Below are 22,751 nucleotides of genomic sequence, written 5' to 3' on the forward strand. Positions count from 1 at the left end.
ACAATTGAAGCTCTGGGGCTCTCTGCCCCCCGATCAATTGATGTTCTGTGAGTCGGACGTTACTGCATCCGCCATTAATGCCTCCATGTGTTTTGTAGACTGCTATTTTTGGCGGCCGGCGCCCACTGTTGTTTGCTCACCAAGGCGCGCCAGTTTTGAAACTCATTTCGAAGCTGTTAATCTCGAGCTTATGGTTTTCACCTTAAACTACTTAGAAAAGATTCCGACGCTTACAAGGTTCAAAGAACACCTGCATAAAGAAACATGGCCTGGTGGTTCCGCCTGCGTCGATCTCCAGCGCAACCTTCCAGATACAAGAGCCGCTAGAGCTATATAAAATGACCACTGTAGTTCTGCAAGCTCTATTTTAATATAAATAAAAAAAAGATTTAATTTCTTATAGAAAGCGAGTCTTTGATGTGATTTTGATATGCCCTTGCCTTTACTATTGCATTTCAGAAAATAAGGTTAGCGTTTTTTACAATATCAAAGCGTGTGAACGTGTCTTGAATTAGGTCCCGTCAAGTCCTGAATGATTTCCTTCGGAAAAAGCTATCATTAGGAACATCGTCGTATTAAATGGCCAGTTCTGCCCCAAACAATTTTACTCATTCAATCGGATCAAAATCTGTCTCAAGAAATAAAGCGTACGAAAAAGTGAGACGCATCTGGATTAGGAAGTTAATACGATCAAACAGTGGTACAGGAACTAATTTGGAGAACCCCTTATATGCTAACCACCAAAGTTTTATCCATGCTTTCACGGCAGGGATACCATAACACATTCTATACGAGGGATACGATTAAATAAAGAAGCATTAAAATCGTCGCCACAGTAATTTTTTCAACTATTTTTTTCCATTTCTGAAAAATCCTCTGAGTTACTTTTTCGGTACAATATCAAAAACTTGCGTCACCAGAAGGGGTGTAGCGAGGTTGGATTTTATTGGGTATTTTTGAAGTTTCTCTAACAAACATATAAAATAGTATGGTAATTACACCAGATGAAGGTAGGTGGAGGGTAAGAAAAGATTAGGAACAAAAAACGCATTTAAGTAGGGCCGAGGAGACTTTAAAAAGATATTTATTAAAATTAAAGCAGTTTTAAAGCAAGTGCCGACGTAAGGGCAAAAACTGCGAAAGGTCTAAATTCAGGGAACATTGCAATTAGGAAAAAAACCGCTGGTAAAAGACCCTTATTACAGTAATGGATACCTGAAGGAAGCCCAATTTTTTTTAAACGCATTTCACGCATTGGTCTTTTGTGAAAAGAGGTCTTGATCTGACTGAATTTGCTAGTCTTTACTTCTATATTAAATATCGGAGTTAGTAGCAAGTATATTCATCATTATTGCGTTATCCATGTAAGAAAGGATGATGTTTGCTTCATCTTTGCAAGTAGGCTAGCCCTACTAGTGTGGACCTACCTCTAATTTCATTCGGAACAATTTTTCTACTGGCTAGCATAAAGGACAATTATATCAAAATCATCCAAAAAGCCATAAAAAAAAAATGTTCCTATTTCTTCTTGACAAGCGAGAAATTGGCTATTCAGTACTGTAGAGCGCAGACACGAATATATCTTTATAAATCCATGTTTTTAACTTTGTTGAAAACAGTTTAACAGCTGTCGGTCTAAATATAGTGAAGTTGTCTTTCTTCGAAGTTGACCTATTCCCGCTATAACTGGTGAGTCGAGGATGTAAACCAAGCATAAAAGTTCTCGTAAACAGATCTGCAGTTAAAGTGTCTAAGAGTGGCCGAAAAATTGCTGGCCTTGCCTTAAAACCTGGTGAATTGATTCAATTTTTGGTGTTGATTTTATGTATCAGTATTCTGTTGTGTTTGGCCCACTTCAGCCGGACAAAAAAACTTAAGACAAATCAGACAAATTTGAAATAAATAACATCCTCTACCCAGTTGCGTGAAAATAGCTTCAGGACGAAAAATGAAAAAATAATGGTCTTGTAGCATATAATCTTTAAATTATAAATTGTTGGTGAAAATATGAATGGCTTTTTAATGTAGAACGTGTTTTTTTATTGTGTAAAGCCTTGTGTAAATATTGTGGAAACGCTTGCCTTGAGATTCCCCTATTTCTTGTCCTGCGTTCTTGTTTAGTGAATATATCGCTTCTGTACGCATACGTATGCGTTCGTTTTTTCGTACCTAAAATAGATGTGGATTTCGAAGCCGACTTCCGGGAAAGACTTAGGACATCAATGGTCAAGTGATCATTTATCTGTATCACATGTTCAAATACATGCTACATCCTATGCAGTACATGCGAAAGTAAAGAAATCACTATTCCCACTGTTTGTATTAGAGTTTTACCAGAAGGAAACGTTCACGCTTCAAAAAGACTGTGCACATATCATACATTGAAACGAAAAGCACTTATATCTATAACAAAGGATTGTATGTAACGTAGTTTGCACAGTTTATAGGTGTATTTCTAATAGAATTGGAGTTTTAATGATGAATACTCTAATGAAGAAATACATTTTCCACATCTACTCTATGTATTTCACATTTTATTTATAGTAATATTCATATGTATTATATGTACGATGTAGACTCAGTGTCTAGGAGAACTACTCAAAGGTGGTTTTCAATGGTGTCTTAATACCAAGAATACACACCGTCCCGGTCTACCGTCCGAACTTGATATTGCCCAAGAGCCTTTTCCAACCCATCTTGAATGTATTGCATGCAGTCTAACATTAGGAACCTAAGCGCCCCGTGAACTGAATGAAAGGCACAGGGAAGCGAGGCTTCTCATTATCTCTGAACATATCGCGCGATACCGGATAACACGCAATCACAATGGAGTACAGAATTGTTGCTGGTGATGAAAAGTGGTGTTTCCATGTCGATCTGAGGCAAAGAAAGGAAAAAGACTCATGCTGAATCTACATCCTAAGAAGACCATAATTTGCGTTCGGTGAAACTGGGAAGGTCTTCTACATTGCAAAATGTTTGAGAAAAACAGGACCGTTAACGAGGGTCTGGCCTACCTGGATTCCAACAGGAAATATCCGGTGGGTAAGTTAAGTAATCATTCTTTACGATAGTCTTAGATTACATATGACAACGATCGTTAAATCCATTTTTTTTACAAATGTCCGTGATAGTTCAATCGGTGACGTATTTGCCTGCTAATCTTAAGGAGACATTGTGGTTTACGTTCAAATACGAGAGTATAGACACACTTTATTTCCTGCTAGGAGCTAGTATGCCATCTGTTTGATAGAACAATGCCTAACGGCGGTACCGGACGTAAAACTCGAAACATGAAGACCCACTTTGCAAGAGCTATGTTTCAGGCTCTCGGGAACCCACCATATTTTCAAGACATCGCGGCGATACATTAGTACCACTTTCCAGTCACTGTGAATTCAACTCAGCAACAATTGACACTGAAGAGGGTCCTAAAAATTGTGCGAACGAGCTCCAGACCTGAACATTCCCAGCCATATCCAGCAAATTGCTTAGAAAATAAGACAGGTCCACAGAGAATGACAGCGGAGAATAATCAATTAGGAAACTGCTAGCACTTGAGTAATATGCTATATGCTTTAATAGGTGAAAAAACCGCCACTATTTATATTCGAGCATAATATTATCCCACCCGGTTACCTGTCGTGCTTCTTCCTTGCAGCGTTATAGTTCATGGATATCCGCAGATGTTTCGTCTGCAGCTAATAAAAAGGCGCTTTGTATTGAAGCTTCTAATTCTACGACAAATACATTAGTAACGGGCACATCCTCCTAGTTTGTTGAAAACCCTCCGCGAACAGCTGTCGGGGCGTGGGTTTCTGTTGCTTGACAGCATCGACCACGTGCTTTTACCTCGAAAAGTCTTTTCCACCTTTGTGAATACGCAGTGGATCTATTGGAGTTCGATTTTTCCTTCACTGTCGTACGTTGGAGAGCTTCTTAAGAGAGCTCACTATCGCATTAGAGAAAATTTCAGTAGCAGTTCCCGTGTTTGCCGTATTTGGTCGTAGACAAGAAGCTGAATCGTTCTCATTCCTCGAATCGTTGTTGACTCCTCCTCTCTGTGTAATATGGCAGGTACTTTATTTAAAGTTATGTCTAGTAGTACCGTGTATCGGAACTGAGTAATTGTGACCACGTGATTAACAAAATTCATGTTGAAACAACATCTCTTTTAGCCTGTCGATGATTTTCACTTTAGGAGACCTTATTAGACAACGCCAATAGGAATCCTTCGAGGATTATTAGAGAGGTATCCCTCTATAGGAAGAAACACTGACTAAATAAAATTTATTGGTTCTAGCGTGTGAGTGACCAACTATGTCATTACAAACGACATGCGTATATTGCACGGAAGTTGAATATCGAACTTTAAAGCCGGTCTCAACACTTTAACAGTTTCGACAGCGCAAACCCATATTAGGCGAATTAATTTTTGCGCTTAAAATACATCAACCCAGCATGCTTTAAAAACACCTCATGATATTAATGAAGTGTTTTAAAAGCCCATAAAAAATATATATATGTTAAGCAATAACTATTTTATAATGCCTTGCCACAAGTGCCTAAATAATTTTAAGCTAAAGAAGCCAAGCCGTACATCTTCATGATGCAACTTCTAATAAATGACACATAAAACTAATTTTTATTATTTAAAATTATTATAGACATAGTCAGACAGAGATTTAATACGCCTAAACCGGAAAACGTATTCGCACCTTATGGAAATGGTCTCCTTCAATTTTGCAGTACGCGACCTTTATGTTGCACTGATCATCGGCGTACAGGCGATAGTCTAACTGGGAAAGATCGCCCACCTTTCGTTTTGCTGCTATGTCTACATATCTTTCAGCTTTAGTCCAGGCCTCGATAATATTTTCGATAACATGCGGTCCTGTCTTCTGCATCCTTATAAACTTTGTAGTAGAATATAGTTTTATCAGTAATTTTGAAGCGATCTAAAGTGGGTGTGACCACCAAACGTATTGGCGACTTCTTGTAGAAGTTCTTCGTCTTTAATAAAGACTGGATTCCACATTGGGGTTGCGCATAATTAATTCTGCATCTGTACGAAACGGTTTCACGAAAAAATCAGGATTACTTATCGAAAAAGCTCGTGAGGTGTAGATAGTCGGAAGTTGTAACGAGTGGAGCACAGCGCGGGCCGTGTGTTCTGAATATTTTATAAAAATTGATGTAACTACACCTAGATCTTTAATTGCGTTCTAAAACTTCAAATATACATCATCTATGCTATATCCTCGCCTTGTATTCTCGAGTCTGCAATGCAAAACGGCGAGCTTTTTTTAATGAAGTAAGTAAGTCTAGATCGAGTGTCACGGTCCACCTATCGAAGTCTAGCAGATTTTGCTGCATAATTGACTCTCGTGAACTGTCTGTGTGTCATTGTATTACGCGTATGCCGTCGCCGATAATGACGACGGCACTACGTATACTAGAGAGTTTATTGCAATACGTACCGGAAACGATATAGTGAATGCCTTAAATGCATTCAGACGTTACCCTAGCACTCTCAAAGTATCGACCGTTTACATGAGCCCTGTTATCGAGGAAGGCTGTGACCTGACCAGAAGGTTTCCTAGCGCAGGAGGAGAAGGTGGATTCTTGTTGTTGTTGTTATTGTTCTTCTTCTTCTTCTTCTTCTCCTTTTTTAATGCGTGACGCGCTAGAATGCAGATCTAAGGTCAAAATATAGCGTCGAAACGTTTAGCCTTATTGCACCTGGTTGCCGCTCGAATTGAATATCCAATAACTAAAATATTATACGTTAGGTCTCATTAAGGTCTTAAGGCGAATACTTTTGGTTTTACATTGAAAATGCACCGACAAAATACATCAGTGCATTTTTCATTTAATATTAGAATTCCAAACACTCAATAACCTGCAGTACATCATCCACCAGGCGGCCACGAAGCCTTCGAAGATCGTCTAACAGCTTTGGAATACCCGCCAACGGTTAACATGATACTGACAATACACTGGCGAGGAACACGGAGCCTGGCAATAAAACAAGTAGAACTCGCTTCACCCGATGGATGTTTTTTTTATCGATCAAGCATTAAGAAGTTCAAACGATCCGTAGCATACGCTTATAGCTGCTATGTATGCTGCCCACAAATGCTAAGGCCAGGGGTGGGTCTAAAAAAATATGGACATCAGAGGGTGTATGTTGTGAACAGAAGTCTTTTCTGTAGTTTTCTTACTATTTTGTAAATTCGTATAATCGATAGTGAAACTGTAGCTGTTATGTTCCAAGTTGCGTGTTTCCGTTTCAGGTCTCCTCAGATTGTTATTACAGCCAAAATAGGTAAAATGCATCATAGTATCGTTCGATCAATCATAATGCAAAGCCCTAATCAAATTTATTCAATTATACAAGCTCTTTTAGTTTGTAGTGCTCTCTATATTGGCACTTAGTCATCGATGTCTTGAAAACTTAAATCAAGTAACCTTGCTAAGGTCTTTGGTAGCGTTAACGAATTTCGGTCCTAAAATACGGACGTACGACTGCGTAATTGCAGCGAGCCATCCGAAGCGACTTATCTGCTTTGTCTCGAATAATAGAACTAAGTCAGTTTCTCAAGTAGTTAATAAATATTCACTGTATGTGGTTTGTTTAGGCGCAGGTAACGAGAAGCAACGGCTTGTGTGATCAGCTGTTTCGCAACAAGGCTTATTCATAAAATATAAACACTACTCGATGTTATTATATTAGAGAATTTAAAGTTTCAGTTTTTCAATATGGCAGTCGTCATACCCGAACGTTTATGGAAAATGCAATGTTTGACTAGAGCTCTAAACTTATTTGTAATAAGGCTTCTTTTAGTTTTCTCTAATGGGGAGACATGTTCAAAAATGAACTAGAAAAAGTAATTGACAAGCATATTAGGAATCGTTGTGCTTCTCCTGGCCAATAATATGCTTCCTGATTAAGTTGGGATCATACAACTTCTATCGGCCGCAGACATTGACACTTCTTTTATAACAGGCAAACTGACAATCTCAAAGGAAGAAATTATCCTGAGATTAACAAGTTTGGCTGGTTACTCAAATAAGCCGGGGCGTTTACGGAATGGGCATTCACTAGGTGCATTGAATTGTATGATACAGGCGTCGAAACGCTGCTATTTAAACAGAAGCGATATCTTGTTTTCACGACGCGTGCTTCCTTAGGGCGAAAAAAATACAGGAGGCACCGTTTCGCGTTTAGAACAGCGATTGATTGTAATGATAAATATCTAAGCCATGCATTTACTGTAAGGTAAAAAGTTTTTACGCACTCGTTGTTTTCTACACTGGTAATAGTAGGCGCTATTCATATATTAAATTCGTTTATTGAATTATGTGTGAGCGTGAAAGCGATTTACAATGTGGCTATATGATAAGACGTCCCCGAAGAATTTCATTTAAGGTGCACGCATTAAGAACTGTGCTTACTGTTTAATATACTGACGAGATCGAATAGTGCGGGACTGGAGCTTCGACGCCTACATCATCGCAGAGAATAATCGTCTGTATACTTATTCCGCTTACCGTATCCATGCCACTAATACCGCTATGCATACATCATCGTAAGACCATATCCACTACCTTCGAAGTCCGTGGGGTCATTCTACTATTAAAGAAGACGCGTTATGCCCAGAAGCCGCACACAACAACTGAAATTCTATGTGCTTTTAAACTTTTCGAGCTTATTATTAAATTTAGGTAGAGAAAACCATTTACGAACTCATCGGGAATTCGAATCGATGCCAGAGCACGTCATAAATCAAGCTATCATGTCAGACCATTCTGCTAAACCAAACAATTCTTAGTTAGTTTTACGTACAGTGCTTTTACCTATTCGTCAGACAATGATTTGATATTGTTTCGCATGATTTTACCAAACGTAAGATTCGTAACGATGTGCCCTTCGCAGCTTTAATGACGCTCATGACAGGCTTCTAAATGATGTTGCTACGGTGCTCAAGAATGAGGGAGGGGGGAGGGGGGGGGGGGACTATAGCACTTCTCCTGTCGCAATTTTGTAAGGTCGTATAAATGCGGCGACGCAGCCATGAACTTTAGGGACGATAGCAGACAGATTTATTCGCATCAATGTTCTGATTGGCTATTGTGTCAAAATGCTTCAAAACTTATGACGCAACGACCACTTTCAACCCCAACATCGGATCGGTACAAACATAAAGAATTCAGTCCAGCAGTTGTTGAACGAGACAAACTATAGCATATAGAGGTTGCGCATAAATTTGAGCGACACTTTTCCCACGGGCTTTATCCCGCGCTCACTGGTATTCGAAAATATTTTTCGTGTTTTACGTTCGCTACTCAAGCAATTAGGTATTACTTCAGACGCTTGGCTCCCGTTTCGCAATGAATCGTGTCTACGCAGCCTAGGTTTCCAGGTGGCCCTAAGTTTAGCGGACGATTGCCTGCGGTGCGTAAGAGTGAAAATGCTACACGGAAAAATAGGTTATTTACAGATGTGAACTATAGCTACGGAGTGCGGCACCTAAATTGAGATAAACTTCGGCGGACTGTCTGTCGTAACGAGTGTGCATTCATCCGCCATTCTCGGTCCTAACAGAACGCCCGAGACAAAACAACCAACTTGATATGGTAAAAAACAACCCATCGTATTTGCAATTTGAGTGGAGCTGAGCGTATTTTCCAATCCTTCCACGCTGCCCTTACCAAAACCAAAGACCTGGATTTTTTTTCGAAATCGGTGTTCTACGGTGATGCCAGTTTCCGCGCGGTTTCTGAAAAATACGAAAAAAAAATTATGCGGGGCAAACCAAAGGATCGTAAATGGGTTTAAGATTAAAAATTTATCAAAAAGATCGGAAAGTCATTTTTGGCATATGCAAAAATTAGCGGCCGTTTTGGAGAGGAACATAGCAACTGTCAATTGTGTCATTCAGATGTGCTGAAATGACTAACATTTGTTTGAGTTATTTTGTTCTTTTTGTACTTTTTGGCCGTTTCGTGTTTCTGGAACTTTTGGACGTTTCGGCTATTTTGTGCATTTACATTTTCAGAACTTTTGTTTTGCTCGTAGTCTAAAATTTTATTTCGTTGTAGTCCTTTATATGTAGCATCAGTTACTTGTATATATGATTCAAAAAAGGAGTATTGTGAGAATGACTAATTAGTGTTCTAGGTTTTGAGCCGAATTTGTAATTATAGGTTGGTGTCATTGAATAGATATGACGGTCAGGTATGATATTTCTAGCACGTGTAAAAAAAAACTGTTTTTCTACATACAGTCATAAAAAAAAACATATGAATAAGTCCCAATCTATATTCCATATTCTGTACATTCTTGTACTGCTTTTTAGGAAGCTACTAGGCCACAAAAGCTTGTTCAGTAAATAAAAATCTATTCAAACAGCATTCACTGGAATTCTATCGGGCTACAAATATTAAGCGAGCTTTTCGGCTTGCAACAAAAGGGTCATACATTTTCTAAAAATCTTTGGGATCTTGTATCTTCGTATCTATGGACAGTATTGAACACACACATATGGCATATGAAAACATCTATGGATATAATATTGCATAACTGAGGCTTCATAAGTGCGGTATTTAAATTGGATAAACATATAAACAAAAAACCGCGATACAATTTAAATATGCAGCTTAATGTCCAATGAATTCTGCTTATCTCAAATGCAGCTGAAAAAACAAATCCACAGTTTTTTGAAGCAACTATATTACCATACGAAACAGGATAGCACTTCGCGATACATCATCAAAATAACAATGTGACGCATGTGTTTTTTATTCTTATGACCCTGGAAGGTCTCTAATTCACGCGGTGTACCAGTTCGCACAATATATTCGTATCCCAACAAAAGCGAATTTAAAAAATAAAACATTCTTTTTTATTTATTTAATACCAAAAAGGTTGTATTTTAAAGTAGGCAAGCAGAAATGTATGCCTTGTAAATACCCTGTTTCTTGTTGCTGATGTATTTCAGTTTTTGACAAAGTATTTGATGTAAGCTTGGTATAATTGTAAGTACATCTCAGTAATAGAGCGTCTCATCTTCTCTTTTGAGGGTTAGATGCTTGTGAACCCGACAAACGGCCCCAACTTGGAAAAAACTTTAGGGAAAGAAGTCCGAAAGCGTATTTGGACAATCTAGACCATTCTGATAGACCCAATGGAGGATTACATGATCAGAAATTGCTTTATGCGATATATTGTCATTTTACATAATGCGTGATATTCGGAACCACATATCTTCGAGCTTCGTACCATCAGTTTGACACCTGGGACATGACGTCCCAATACGGTTTACAATGGAATGTGTACATTTCATGCCAGCGTGTTTTTAACCTCTCCAGCCCGAGATCCGTCCCAAACAATAACATGTGGAGTTTTATCATATCGAATATTATAATTTCGTTTATTTACGAAATTCTCATCATGAAAGTAGGTCTTATTACTGATCGATTATTACTCATCGTTCAATTATTATTCAATTGATAAAATTCTTCCATTACGCTTACTTTGGAGATTGGAGCTGTTAAATCAATTGGTATGGAGGGTAAACATGGAGGAAACTGATTTGTATGAATACGCTCTATGGAGCTTCTTCGAACTAAGAATTTTTGAGTGCAACACCAAATAAAAGTATGCGAAACCCTAGTAGTAGAAATGGTTTCAAATTAGCTTTCTGCATTTTTTAAGGCATCCTGTTTAAGTAGCTCTATTAGTAAAGTCTGTTAGTTATCGCTTCGACACTGAATTGGCCTCTGTTTGTAGCAGCCAATTGCATAATATGCTGGATAGTCGATAAAATGCACCTAGATGACGACTGAAAAACTACTAATTAAATAAGCAAAGTTTACAATATAGTACCACGACAGCAAAGCGTGGTTATTAACCAACAGAGGTAACATTTTTAATTATATTAATTCTGTTACGTGTACGCACTCATGCACGAGCATAGGCGGTCGAATACCGTGACATTTATGACGATATTTTCACCAAATACAGGCAAACATTATTGAGAGACGACAAATTAGTCATCGGTTCGTTCGAGTTTTGCCATCTAGCTTATCTGTGTGTATTGTCTGTTCGAGTGCATGAAATTGCAGGTTATTAATTATGCAAAATATGCATTTATTTGTATACTGTTTAGGGTAATAAAATCACCGGGCGACGCAGTTCGCAATTTATCTTATCCCCCTCCGTAATTTGCTTCACAGAAAATTCTATAATCGTGGTAAGTGTGAAGAAACACTGACATTGTTGAAAAATAAAGAAGCCATTTGAATTTTCGCGCTACTAAAGGAACGTTGTGATCCACGCTTATTTCGGCAAGAAAAGCAAAGCTCTTACATACGCACAAGGTTTTATTATAATTGATGAGATCTCCAAGTTGTACGGTGGGGTCAAGGAAGTATATCTAGCGCTTTGCGATTTTTTCCAAATAAGGCTATGAGCGTGCATTACATCTTGTGTGAGACAACATTAACTGCACAGACGTTCTGCAGATGTTGGAGAACGCCTACGGAAGCCAAGTACCGAGTAAAGCCCAAATAAACAGGTGGTTCAAACGTTTCGAAGGCCGATAAGAGTCCATTGAAGACGATCCTCGTTCTAGAAGGCCCATGATAGCGATTACGGACGTGAACATGGATAGGGTGAAACAACTTGTGCTTGTAAATCGCCGTTAAATTACCATTAAAGAACTAAAACAAGAGGTAGGTTTTATGGCCCATGTCTATACAAAATAGCCATGTTAAATCATTTTGACCGACCGCTTAGGTGTTAGAAGGCTAATGCCGTTTTATAATAATAAGTAAAAAAAAAATAATAAAGTTTGTGCCGCGTGAATGTGTAGCACATGAAGTTCCATGAAGAACTGTGTCAGTAAAACTTTTTAACGTTCGTAGGAGCGCCCAAATTAACTGACCACATTACGTGGACCAAACATGGCTGCATGGCTGTGATGAAAGAGCCATAGCGCAGTTTTCTACGGATTGGTTCAGAAAGGAACCCAGAAGCAAGTCGCACGATCTAGATTCACAGCGCAAACGTTCATCACTGTTTCCTTCGACCGAAGGAGAGTTATTCATTATAACTTTATGCTGACCAGCTCCACGTCACAAATGAATAATATCAAGAGGTTTAGAGAGATCTACGCGAGGTTTTCCGAAACAAGAGACCAGAACAATAAAACCTTAGTCCTCCATCACGACCATAAACCGCCTCATGTTTTACTACTCGTAAGGCAATTTTGCAAAACGACCCAACTTTTTGCTATACTATATTATCATTATTATGATATAGCTTTCTAATTTACATTCAATACGTTACCAGTACCATTCTTAGAAAACATACGTCGAATCGAATAAATAATTAAAGACAAAACGATCCATTGTTGCAAACCATTGCGCTGACTTACTGTTATGCCTGCGGAATGACTTTTTCGATGAAAACACGGTACGACCTACACAAAATCAATACCGCTTTAGATCCCTTCCGCTAATTCCTCTATTCCGCTCTTCCTTTAAGGATACGTTCGCTTTGCGGATTGTGCGCGTCGTGTGCCAGCTATCAACCAAGTGTTATTACAAGAGAATTCAGTGCGGTTTTGCGTGTGTGTGCGCGCACGCGTTGCCCCCCGCCCCGCCAGATCTCTTTCCGCAGCCAATTAATTGCTTTGAGGATTAGCAGACCGGCGGTCAATTTTCCGTTTATCCACCGTAAACTCACCAATTTATCGGCTGTCTCAATCTTATTGGCCGCTTAGAACGATTCACACGACCTTGGCCGTATTGCAGCTCGTCCAAGACACCCACGTATGTTGTATACTGAAGCGGGCACTTCGGCGTGGCTCTCGGGGAGTGTCAAACTGGTGAGCAGTCCATCAGCAGATACGGCTTTTTACCTATGTTTTTGACAGCAGATGTTTCATAGTGAGCGATTCTGTGCAATTAGAACAACAGCGACGACGACAACAACAGCAACAACAATTTTCATCATATTACCGTGACTAGCAGACAAGTGCAGTCAGTATTTTAGTCAATAGCATTTCAACAAGTTTGGGAAATTATTGAGAGCTTTGGCTGTCGACGTGACTATGGATGTACGTAACTATGAGTTACTGATAAGATCTATACAATTTCCTTGTCATACGGTTTGTAGATTGTGTCGGTAATGGATTGGCGGTGGAAGCAAAAAACGTATGAACTAGATAAAGTATATCTTAATTGGAAATCAAGCAGCTGGCTGAACCCTAACAACAAGTCATTCATCTAGAGGAATCGGTATTTCTGTTTGTCCTTATCGAAAGCTCCTTTGGGGCATCCTGGATAAGGCTCTTTTGTGCACGCTGTGCGGTAGTTACTGTGTCATTTGGATTTTCCTTGTGCAATTTTGTCTATAGTTATGTGTAAAGCCCATAACTGAATTGTATGTGCGGTACTGCCTGTATTTCACTTGTACAGAGAGTTAATCTCCAGTGAATCGACGCTCGCTCCAGTAAACCATGCTGGGGGTTCTAATCCGTGGTCTACCAAAGTCCCCCCTCGAGGCTCGTCATGTTGACCTCCTTGAACCTCCTATGAATGTCCTCTGCCAACTGTGTTCTAGCCTCGTGCCTATACTCTTTGAACTCAGCTGCGGTCACCTCGTCTGCAAATGGTGCTGTCAGAGCAGCTCTGGCATGCCTCGATTTTTCGAGTGTCCCCTTGACAACAAAGAACTTACATTTAACGGGAACGGAACGTCATTTCGCACTAGAGCGGTGCGCACCGAATTGGCAGTTCTTATGAGCTGTCGGGCCGCATGTTTGAACAGGACGCATGGCTGCAGTATGCAGGGTACCCTGCAAGAGATTGTTGACCATTTGGACGGGTGCGATTTTGATAGAATCGAATGCCGACGCTGTCACCGACATCTACCTCGAATCGACTTAGCTACGCATATCAACGAACAGTGCCGAAGTGCCAGCTTTCTTCCATCCATGGTACGTGCCTGACATAGATTCGGTTCGCGCGAGAAGATGAAACAGTTAGTAACATATTACTTGAATGGAATGGTTTTTTTTTTTTTTTTTTTCTGTAAGGATTCTTGAAGCTCTAGAAACGGGCCTACTTTACGTCCGATTGGGTACGGTAATACAATAGGTTTCCTGCCTAGAATAGAAGAACCCCCCATTGCACTCTGTAATCTCGTATCGGATGAATCTTAGCTAGTTTTTCGTGATATAAACAGCTGAGCAGTACAGTAGCAACTGTTTCAAAGACGATTAACTTTTAAAAGGAAAAGCGTTTTTGTCTAAAATTATTCGTATGTTGTAGGTGATACATAGCTAATCTATACTGTGTTATAGCCCATTTCAGTGTAAGCTGTTTGTATGTAAACTATAAGCCTAAAACAATTTCGATTTATCCCGTAAAGCACTTGGGACGGAGCTAAAATACGATATAGAATAATTCACAGCAATTTTTTAAGTTCACGGAGCAAGTTAATAGTCATTTAAGGTTGTTTTCATTATGTTCGACATTGACCTATGGAAAATCGTCAGACAGGTAGCTCGTAACGTTGTGCTTTGCTTGTATTCGGTCTACTGACCAAATTTCATTCGTTGATTAGATACGCTTATATATGCGCGAACCAGAAAATGTTTATAATAAGACATATATTTTTTCAGAAAAACAGTTGTAAGAGCTATATGATCGACTACACTTTGTTTGTCTCTCGTATTTCATAAACAATACGTTCATACGGTAGACTTATGTATATCAAATCAGTTCAGCTGTTCATAGTGCTGGGTATTCATACCTTTTATATACGTACTATGATGAGTTTCTATTTCCATTATTTCTGTTGAACTAAGCTCCTACTATTCGGCACTTTCCTGTTATTATTTGAATTTTCATTACGCAATGACTCGTTACGCAGTATCCATCTATGATAGATAAAGCGTTCAACAAATATTAACACTTGTTCAAATCTGTTAGTTGCTAATCCAGGATCAGGACTTACACGCGTGAACCTGTAGCTGAAATGCCCACCAGCGAAATCGACTATAAACGTTATAAACCTGCAAGGGAGAATTATCAGGTTGATCTTAGCCATCTCTATCGCATGCCTATCTGATAAATTGACAACTTTAGCTATATATAGCTAACAACACGCTTGACATTTGGCGCCGTCACTATCCATATTGTGTTTAGCATTTTATTACTAGTCACCGTCCACACCCTTGGTAAGACCAATCACCAAGTGCGATGAACGCGTCATAAGCCGTTACCAAAATGAAACAAACACTAGCCACTACTTCAGTGAAAACCTATGAGTGCCACTCGATCTGCCCGAATAACCGAAACGCTCATGAATTCTGTCGACAGTGATTTTTCTCTGCATTCTCTACAGGGAAGTAATATATTCTTTTACTCGCCATAGATGTATTCATGGAGATTTATAGGACCACGTTCGTCACTGTCAACTTTTCATCCGATGCGACCTAATCGAGATGTAAGCGTTCCATAACGTCGGCAATGAGCTTATGGTGTTTTTTCCTCTGGTGTGTTTAGCCGGCATTCGCCGCATTAAAAGGCCGTTTCCGCATACGTTTGCGATTAAAGGAGGCGAGATTAGGTTGCATTGATTTTGTCCGGACGATTAACCATGTTAGGAAGCCTGCTGGGAGGCCCACGTCACTGGGACATGGTCTATGAGCGATTACGATCAATAGGACATCTACCAATCTTCAGTTTTTTTTTCTAAATAGCAGTAAAAATTAGCTAAGCACGTAAGCAAGTTTGCAAGACTATCATCTACACGAAACGATAATGTCAGCCCCATATAAAATTCTTTACGTACATGTAAAATGCATACATATACTGGGCTATATGCATCACCGAACCTATTTTCCAATAGCGACAAACAATGTCAATAAAATCCTTGTCAGTCAGTAGTCGATGATCAACAGGGAATGGCTGGTCAGTGTTCTTTAGATACAGCTAAACAGTGGGTTAGGCAAGTGGTCTTTATGGGGCGACATCACCCTGTGCACTTGCACGAAAACGTGCGCACGAAGAAAACTCAGCCAGTAGGAGACAAAGCAGTCACTGTTGCCGGACACACCACAGTAAATAAATTGTCTGAATCTTAGGTCATACACTGGCGTAAGGTCTTGCTTTAGGCAGGCCCCATAATACAAAACGAATCGTACGCCTGATTTCGAACCCAGACCGTTTCGTCCCGCCGTGTTCCTGAGTTTACTAGGCGAACAGATCGCTACTATACCATGTTATGAAGACAAAGCAGGGTTTGCCGAACATAGCCTCCTGACTAACCCGTTACACACGGCCTAATAATCTTGAAGCCTTGCTATGTTTCCGTTTCTGTCCAGGTATGTCTAGAGAGCGCTGACCTCTGGCGTCTTGGCTTGTCCCTGCAGGATGCGGTTGCTGAAGCGACGGAGAAGCAGTTGGCAATGCACTTGGCTTTCCTGGAGGAGACGGTTGAGCAGATTGCCCATAATTGTGCACCTGCCGCTAGTGGCAGAGGGAATGGCACACGGCCATATTCTACAGGTGGTTCCGTGCGTGGAGGCCGAATTGGGCGATTTGGAACACTGACTCTACCACGCTCCACCGAGAGCTCATCGGAACGGGCGCATCCTGCCGGCACACTCGAAATGGTGCCTGAAGTTAGGTGTTTCGAAAGTCGGCCAGCTGAAAAAAATTGCATAATTATTTAGTAGCGCAAAAGAATGAGGACTGATATTAGATTGTACCAAACATATGTCAGTGCCTTCTTTGCTAATGATGATAATTAGTATTCGTATGATTGTTATTTTTATTGTTATTATTATTATTATTATTATTATTATTACTACTACTAGCACTACGTAAAAATTTCATGAGCTCCACATAGTCTCCTTTATCGTCAACGGCAGGCAACAAAATAACAATTTAAAAGGTATATAAGTTTTAAAAAAGGTTTAAAGAAAAATTAAGAAGTATAGTAATTCTGGAAATGCAAACCCCACTCATGCGCCTACGGACATCGAACCGCAGACACTCTGATTCCCAATCCCCACGACTACCCATAGGGTACTTCACACCTCAGGATCAGCCATAAATCGGGACTTTTACGGGAGAGCATACTATATAACTGTTTTAAAATGCAGAAACGTTTCTACCCAAGATACAGGGTGCAAAATTATACAAATAAATAATATTGTATACACAAAAATATTTTTCACTTCGGATGCATTTGGCCATGTACCATGGACGGACCTAATTACGAGCCAAGTCTGCCTCTAAAAATAAAAAGTATTTTAATTCCGTGTTCTATTACGATACACTTCAGTGTCGCTTCAATCGTCATGTCTCTGCTTCGCCATTTCGACACTGCTCGGAACCTCCACTCGCGATGAGGATTCAATCACGGCGATCTCAGCCTGATCTGCCAAATCTACAGAATTCTGAAATGCAAATGCAACTCAACGGTATCCAGGTGCTGATTAGTCTGAAGGAAGTACGTCGAGTTATCGTACTTGACGTAAAAATACGGTCGTTCGACTAATACGAAAAAATGCATATTAATGAATATAAAAAAATCGAGGGGAAGAAGCCTCCACCTCCCCGAATTTGCAAAAAGCGCAGATTATTTTCGCAGCTTAAGCTAAATGATTTATCTGCAGCTTTTATTAGTCGTTAATATCAGCGAACAATGCTTTTGAATTTGACAAGAGTAAATTTCAAACGTGATTTAATTTCCTTTTGTATGATGTTTAAAACGCATTGGCGAGTAGATGATCGCATCAATATGATGATTATTATTACTTAATAAAATGCAAAAGGGGTGCCGTTTGTCCGATGCAGGCTGTACAATCAACTCTATGGGTATCTTCGTTTTGCAGGATGTCCTGGCGTCGCTAGCAGTCACGCTGCGCGAAACCCAGAATTCGGTTGGTATGTAATACTTAAAGAGTATGTACATGCCTAGTGTCAAAAGCCTGCTTAAGCAATTATCTAACTCAGTTTTAATGAACTCTGTCGGTGGATGCTCTGTTTGCGTTCCATGTCTAATTATCGTCATATATTTATATCTGCTGGTCACTTCTGCTGCTTCATGTCACGTCTACAAACTTTGCCCTATGTCATGCACATGTGTGAGAAAAGAATTTTTCAAAAACATTATTCTTTTGGTTGGTATAAAATTATTTTTATTATAAAAAAAAAAAAAATATATATATATATATATATATATATATATATATATATATATATATAACCTTAGTTATTTTTATCTATTTCAGCCGGCCTAAATATAAAGCGTTCATTCTGGAATATCGTCCGATTTTCGCAGATTAAAACGAATCTCGAAAGGTACTTCTTTCGCCTTAACGTTCAGAGCACATCTTTTTTATTCTATTGTTTTTTTTAGAAATACATACGTTCACGTCGTAGGGAACCGAAATATTTGCGCTAACGACATAGCTTCGCGGCAACAATTCGCAAGGTCGTTCAACCTTAAGTAATCTGTACAAGATATAGATTGTCCTGAGCACCTTAACTACCTAGCTAACAAAGATGTGAGAAACAGACCTTCCCAGTCCGCTTTTTCCGCCGTGTTTTACAGCCTTATTGTGGTCAACCACTATAAATGACTTCTGTTACAATAGAGATTCGGTTAACGTTACATCATTACCATGTATTTCTCTCTGCTGAAGTCACCGAAATCCCAACATGGCTAATTTGGTTATTCAGCTTATCTGCCGACCAGAGCGAATGATTATTATTTTGACACGGAAAAGTGTCATCGGTTGTAATCCCAGCCGCAGACTTCGACCGGTATTAGTTAATCCCATTGGAGCGATGGTTAACTTTTTATGACTTCAGTCAATTGCCCCCTTGCGCATAGCTTTTTTAACATGGCAAAACTAGCGTGATTACAAGGTATATAGAGTATGCCAAAGGATATTCAGGCATTGATCATTCTAATTGATAATAACGCTTTGTATCCGTTCGCACGAGCCATGTGAGTTTACATTTGTAAAATCCAGTCCGTATTTTTTTAGCGCAGAGAAATTATGGTAATTAGCAGTTTTGAAGAATCATTTCACATAACCGTTAGTGACACGCGCGATACGCTGAAGTTTGTGATCCTTTCTTATTTTATAATTAGGACTTTTAAACTTATTGAATTCAGCTTAAACACAAGAGATGGATGTCCTGAGATTAATGAGCTTATTTTAAATAATTCAGTTACCTGCGTATGAGTAACCTACAAGCAAGTAAACCTACCTAGCAAGGTTTTGCTATCAAATCAGCCTGCAAGAGTAGTCAATCGTTCCTTTGTACGAGGCCAAATACCTTATTAGAATACACAATATGGTGCTTTCTTTAACAAACACAGAAAAAATGAGGATTCACAGGCGTCACCTATGACTTTCATTGATTTACTTTCTTTTGCTTTCCCTTGCTATTTTCTTCCTTTACTTTCTAGTTCGCCAATTAATGGTAGTAGCTGAGTTCTCTTCAATTGGTTCTATTTTGATTAATATTTGGGCCTCGTCATAAGAAGAATTCAAGGGAGGCAAAACAATCTCGGTTGCAGATTACCGGTTTGAGGCTTTAGTTCATCAGAGGTAGTGCGTGATCGTAGAGAAAATCGCTCGGTACCGAGCGATCGGCTTAACAAGTGTGAAATCTAATGTCTAGTTAGAACCTGCTACCTGTGGTGATTCCATTAGTAAAGTGTTTGTCCTGTTTCCTGTCGTATCATTATGTTGACTAGATGTACGAATGATCATTTTGGGCTGACCATCCCCAATAAGGTATTCCGTCTTTCACATTCCGGCCATCCCGCAATTCTCCACGCTCAATTCGAGCGAAACGTTAGCGACAAACAGTTTTGGTTAGCCATGCGCATTGCTTTCCGGGCCGATTCCCGAGTCAACATGAACCTGGAATGGCCGTACAGAGGGGAAATAGCGCTTATGATCGTACATCCCGAAGACAGGTAACTGAGATACATTCGGCTTTTCTTACATTCATTTCTTTATAGCCGATAAATACGTGTCAAGCATTCTATTGGGTTGTTGAAAAGAAACTTGGTCATTTTAGAGTCGTATAGCTCAGGTCATACCAGTCGCATCGTATCGGACAGCAATAGATGCGCTAACACCATTGCAATGGCTGTCATTGGATTTGAATATTGTGAGAACAAGCGAACTAACATTGCTATACTTTACAACCTTAGCACGATTAAAGCACAAGTACAAATAACAATTTTCTACTATCTATTGTTAATATGCGCTATGGATCGGAAAAAGGTATAGAGATGCTTTTGTCATTTTCGTTCTAGAAGTTTCCACGTAAAACCTGTTTTTTGTAGCAATCGACAAATTACGAAGAAAGGCTCGCAGAAGTCCTGCGAAAGTTGAGCAAGATTGACACGTGGGTAACTATGAGATATTCAGGGAAGTAAGCACCCACCGCAAAACACGTTTAAACCAAACTAGGCTAGAAAAAGAAAAGCTTGATTGGGTGCCACATGAACTGACGAAAGGTAGTTTACTCGAACGTACTTTACGAAACCCAACAATAAAATCAAGTCATATCTAACGAGGTTGATCACCGATAATAAAGAGTGGATCACATGTGAATCTTATATACAACGATATTCAATGACTTGTTGTTCCATGGCAAAACGATCGATTGTCACCTCTACTGACAACAAGCACAAACAAACTGCTGAAAAAAAAAAGTTATTGAGAAACTAGTAAATAGAAGTATGCGTCATCTCTTATGATGGCAACGTCAGAAAACGTACATTTTAAATTGGCCGGAAAAGTTGAGGAAGTTCCTTTGCGAATGATGAGATTCACGGGACAATGTTCAGACACGTAAGTGGCGGACATGGTCCAGGTGCATTCGTTGATGCAGCTGAACTTCTCTCCTGCACTGAGAAATACATTAACAAATGGATACCGCTTTATTTGCTTGAAGCTACTTTTTCTTTTTATTTAAAAAAATAATAATTTACTGCCCACATACTAAATTTGCGTTCCAGTTTGAATAGCATTCAAAATCTTCAAAGCTATAGATTATTTCTAAAATGTTAAGGGTACCAATTGCAAGGAAAGCAGTGTGAAAAGCGCATTTACTTTAATAGGATAGCTTTCGGACTTCTTTCTGTATAAAATAAAAAAAAAAGGTTCGTCTCGAAAACAATGGCATTTGTTTACGTCTGAGTAACCAATAGACAGGTCATCTTCTCATACTTCCCTCACTAAACCTAACCGTTTGTAAAATAAAAGTAAAAATTTAAATAATCATTCTCTATAATAACGTTGTTCCGATCCAGAACGGAGTACGAGAAGGCGCTCTTACTACAAATAAAAATATATTTATTTAGCTTTAGTCGTCAATGCATTAATCAATTTCTTATTCAATTCATATAATTTTTTTCAGTTTGCTTAGTAAGCAACATGTGCTCGACGCGTTGCGCAGCCGTCATCCAAATTTTTATTTGAGACCTGTAAGTTCTTCCATCTAATATTTACTTCTGTTCATTTAATAAAAACACACACACACACACACACACATTCAAGAACAGATCGTTTTCAATTAAACTCATAAGGAAACTCATATGAGTGAATTTTAGATAGTTCCAGAGTGAACGAGGCACACCGAAGGACGCCTTCCTCACGTTTGCAAGGCTTAACCTACCTTTGCATCGCCTTTTCGGTCGTGGTAAACCACCTGTAACAGTGTAACTGCCGATCGGCGTTGGTCAACATATTTCTGATATAATCGAACCTAAAATAGAATTACAAGACATCTAGTGAACCAATCCACATATCGTAGCGTGTGTGTATCAGTCTGTACGCTATACATAAGTAATATTGCCTTTTAGGGCAATATCGTCACTGCGAGTGGCGAGTTCTGCCGAGAAAAACATAACAATACCACCATACAAATGCCTAGACAAATCACTATCTGACGCTAACGATCCTAACGAAAAGAAAACCATAGAATAACTTAATATTTTGTGATGTTTATGAAGTATACAGCAGGGGTTAACTACTTGAATTAATTTTCATCTCGGATGTTGTAACTGGTCGTCATCGGTTCTTTTTTCTGCAACATAGGCGGGAAATCGAGGTTGTGAGGAACCACAAAGCCTTGGCGGCCGGGTCGTCTCTCTTCAGGACCTCATAGCGGAGGGTTTTGTCGCTGCGGACGATTCCATCACACTCGCAGTCGTCACATCTGAACGAATAACAACACCGTTTTCCCAATCATCCCGCTTGCGTCAGTTTAACGGTTACCTTTCAAACGAATTCTGACGATAGGATAATCCGTGAAAGTATGGGGACGTAACGCTTCAATCATTCGTTATGGCCACAGATAAAGTTTGGAGCCACTCTTTAATGTTTCCTTCTTGTGTGCTCTATTTATTGAAATTTTGAAGGGCAAATATCTGTTACAGGGATGAAGAGCTCCTCGACAGGAACTTAAACACTTCTGACCCCAATTAATTTCCATAGCTTAACCAGTTTAGTTCAGTTAATCATAAAATAAATCAATAGATGTGATCTTGTTAATACCCAAAAATTATAAATTATAGCAAAAACCATCATAGAGAAACAGCAATCATTTAGTCTGAAATAATGTTACGTAAACTTAGCCTCGTAATAAATCATAATAAAGTGAAAACAGGATTTAAATAGTTTTTTCTT

General features: G+C 39.3%; 1 protein-coding gene across 7 annotated transcripts; it reads left to right on the top strand.

Annotated features, from left to right (window-relative positions):
• Positions 1-12,774: 12,774 nt before the first annotated feature.
• LOC111265961 (uncharacterized) lies at positions 12,775-22,733 on the top strand. Of its 7 annotated transcripts, none has more exons than XM_022843032.2 (9): positions 12,775-12,896; positions 13,187-14,009; positions 16,404-16,694; positions 17,369-17,536; positions 17,922-17,973; positions 18,321-18,390; positions 19,802-20,026; positions 21,481-21,547; positions 22,161-22,733. In XM_022843032.2, exons 2-9 carry the CDS (start codon positions 13,530-13,532, stop codon positions 22,356-22,358), a joined length of 1,551 nt encoding a protein of 516 aa, XP_022698767.1. In that variant the 5' UTR covers positions 12,775-12,896; positions 13,187-13,529; the 3' UTR covers positions 22,359-22,733. The 7 variants fall into 7 exon arrangements, with proteins under 7 accessions (XP_022698767.1, XP_022698766.1, XP_022698768.1 ...); XM_022843031.2 differs by having other exon boundaries at positions 12,783-13,127; positions 13,489-14,009; XM_022843033.2 differs by having other exon boundaries at positions 12,784-12,896; positions 13,489-14,009.
• Positions 22,734-22,751: the final 18 nt, after the last annotated feature.

Source organism: Varroa jacobsoni, unplaced genomic scaffold (assembly GCF_002532875.2).
Source record: "Varroa jacobsoni isolate VJ856 unplaced genomic scaffold, vjacob_1.0 scaffold_1034, whole genome shotgun sequence".
NCBI lineage: Eukaryota > Metazoa > Arthropoda > Arachnida > Mesostigmata > Varroidae > Varroa > Varroa jacobsoni.